At 40.7% G+C, this 3261-nt stretch overlaps 1 protein-coding gene across 2 annotated transcripts in view; it reads right to left on the bottom strand.

Annotated features, from left to right (window-relative positions):
* Positions 1-1102: 1102 nt before the first annotated feature.
* Positions 1103-3261, bottom strand: part of PSMA4 (proteasome (prosome, macropain) subunit, alpha type, 4) — an 8021-nt gene continuing 5862 nt past the window's right edge. For both annotated transcript variants that reach the window (XM_004674735.2, XM_012728511.1), the window contains exons 8-9: positions 2482-2605; positions 1103-1491 (exon numbers count right to left, since the gene is read on the bottom strand). In XM_004674735.2, the coding sequence (XP_004674792.2) occupies positions 1337-1491; positions 2482-2605 (279 nt within the window). In that variant the 3' untranslated portion in view covers positions 1103-1336. The remainder of the gene's footprint in view (positions 1492-2481; positions 2606-3261) is intronic.

The following is a 3261-nucleotide window of genomic DNA, read 5'->3' on the forward strand; positions in this document are numbered from 1 at the left end:
AGTAGAATCACTTGGGAGTTTTATAGAAATGCTACTATGGTCCTCCACCACAGCTTGTTATGGAACATAAAATTCTCCATGTGACCTTAATACATCAAAGCTCAAGCTTCAATACACCTTAAACATACACACAAGGCCCATTAAGACAGGCAACCGGGCCATTTGCCAGTGTTTTTATTCTGTGATGGGAAGCTAGAATTTATATTTACAGCAAATTCCCAGGACTCTACAGCAGAGTAACCGGTGAGCCAGCACTCTTGTCAAAACAACTCAATCTCATCTGGCTCCTTTCCCTGTGGTCTTCATTTCTCCTGCACAGCACCTAACATGTGGCACGGACTGCCTCAGCCCTCACCAAAAGATGCATGGAGTCCTCTCTTCTACCCACACATCATCCTGGTTTGCCACAGCCATGTTCATTCTCAAACTAAGCCCTGCAAACAGGTCACCTGGCACAGGAATGTGCTCACTTCTGTGAAGGGGGTGGGATTTTTCTGATTGACAGGCCTCCTCAGACCACCAGAGAGGGTGGGAAACCAGTGTAAAAACCATACTTAAGAGGATAAACTCAAAAGTATTAATTTCTTCCCCAGAAGGAAGAGCACTGAAAGGGACACACAAGGGCTTTTAAAGTACTGGTTGGTTCTGAAGCTGGGGGGGGCGGGGGGTAATACAGGGTTTTCATTTGAACTATGCCTTGCATGTTTTATTAATGTATGTGTAACATGTATGTATGTGCACACACAAGCACAACTTCAAATAATCACAGCTCCCACTTTCCAGTATGACTATTCGTCAAAATCAAAGAGTGCAACACCTGTTAAAATGACCATTTCTCAGGCCAGGCCTCATCAAATTACCCTCTGAGGCCAGGGCAGCTTTCAGTTTTGCTAATAGTGTGAAGGTTCCTCAAGATGGTATGACAGCAAAGGAAATTCTTACTGCATAATCCTCATCTTTCTCTTTCATGCTGTTTACATTTCTGTCAACTTTAACATCTTATTTGCAATTGCAAAGGCTGCCGCAATAGAAAAGCATGGAAAGATCATTGCCCTATTAATCCTAGTATCTTTAACATATTATTGCTACAGAGTTTTTTTTTCTTCACAATTTCCATTCTTTCCAAGTTTTATTCCAAAAACAGGGTAGAAGATGATTAGGATGTCCATGAAGAGTATTCAACTGGACAGCAACAAGGACCCAATTCAGTTGGCAATGTCCTATTTTCCCACTATACAAGTTTAAAAAAAAGTCAAAGCTTTCTCAGTGTGGAACAGTAGGACAACTTTTACTCTGAAATGGTTCCCTAATGAATTAGAAAAGCTGGTTTTGTTGTCTATTTATCCTTTTCTTTCTGTTCTTTTTCTTTCTTTTCTCGTTCAGCTTTAGCTTCTTCTTCCTCATGCTTTTTGATCAACTGCTCCACTTCCTTCTGTTTGAGAACTCTGATGACCGTCTTTCCATTCTCTCTTGTCAGCGTGGCAATTTCCACTGAAGCAAACACATAATTTGTGTTATAGGCAAGGACACTTAGCAAACAAACTGAAAAGGCAACCATAGTTTAATCTCTCCCCTTTAGTTTTAAATCATCACTCTTACATGCTTAATATGATTACGGGTATTTTATTTCCATAAAATACCTCAGATCCTATAATGGGCTGCTGAAAAAGCATTACTATTTTTATTTAAATATCTTTCTTCTCCTCCCCATCTGAACAATTTCTTTGTTAGAGCATCTGAAAGGTTTAGCCAGTCAGACTCTATCACCAGTAACTTACCCTTCCTACAGACATTTTTTTTCTTTCTTTTAAACGTGAGATGCAGCTATACCAAGGTGATGGACAAGAAAAGTAGGCTGATATCAAAAAGAGCTCTGTGAGGAGGGGAATTTAAGCTGTTACTCCCTCCAATTAGGTAGCAGACAACAATGGGAATCCACAAGAAATGGCATTCTCTGTGACAAGGAGATAAATTATCCTAAACCAATTCAATGTTAACTTACCACAATTTTGAAAGATATCATTTAGAAATATTGTTTTATATAGCCATACAAGACAGCATTTAAAATTACAAATTTGATTTTAATATGAGAGCGGGAGATTCAGAAGAACATCAAGTGTCCATGTCTATAAACGTAATTGCACATGTGTTCATCACCATGACAGATACCACTGTCGTGACATAGATAATTGCAAAGTGAAAGTAACACGGCTCAGCTTTCTAACCATGAACATTAAGCCCATTCAAGCTCACGTCCTCCAGCCTGAATGCAGGGTAGGAGCATGCGCCATGGCTCATCAGTGCTGATCTTGATCAAGTCCTTCAGTCTCACTAAGCCCTATATCTCTCCAGAAACAAGGAACAGGCCACCTATCTAAACAGAAACTATAAAGTCACTATTTCAGTAAACTATGATAACAAAAGTTTTATTTGCTCAATTCCTTTGAACTGACTAAAGAAGTTAGAGTAGATACCAATTACCTTTTTCAGCAGAAAGTTTACTAACATCCATGGTTTTATTTAGAACTTTGATAGCTAAAGCAAGTGCTGACTTCAAAGTCATTTCTCCTTCTTTGTAGTCTTGCTTTAACATTGACACAGCTGCCTGTAAAAAATAATCAACAAAGAGAATTTCCTTTAAATTGTCATGTTTTGGAATGCGGACTGGTCAAAAGAACAATGTTTGAATTATCACTTATTACAACCAGTAAGAATCTTGGCGACAGGAATGGCAAACATGAAGTGGCATGGAAGGGTGCCTCTGAATGGGGTTTTCAACCTGGGGTACTCAGATCCTTTAAAAAAGGGATCCGGGCCCTCCCTGGTGGCGCAGCGGGTTAAAGCGCAACACTAAGAAGCTAAAGCCACTTTTGCATGAGTTCGATCCCCGCCTGCCCCGGAGATGATCCACATGGCGTGGCAGACCTCTCCTGACCCGCCTGCTGCTCCCCTCAGCAGTATACTTCGCAGATCTGCCTGTTCTGCTCCCCTCTGTCTCTGGTGAATCCTCTCACCCTCCACATCTCTTGCCTGTGCCCCGGTTCTGTACAAATAAATAAATAAATCTTAAAACAAAAAAAAAGGGATCCATAACTCTCCTGTACTGCTGGTGGGTTTGCAAACGAGTACAACCACTGTGGAAAACTGTTGGGAAGTTCCTCAAACTGCTAAACATGGAGCTTCCCTACGACCTAGCAATCCCATTCCTAGGTATCTACCCCAAAGACACAAAAACAGTGATTCAAAAAGATACCTGCACCC

The sequence above is a fragment of the Condylura cristata genome, unplaced genomic scaffold, assembly GCF_000260355.1.
Source record: "Condylura cristata isolate star-nosed mole 26May11 unplaced genomic scaffold, ConCri1.0 scaffold00002, whole genome shotgun sequence".
NCBI lineage: Eukaryota > Metazoa > Chordata > Mammalia > Eulipotyphla > Talpidae > Condylura > Condylura cristata.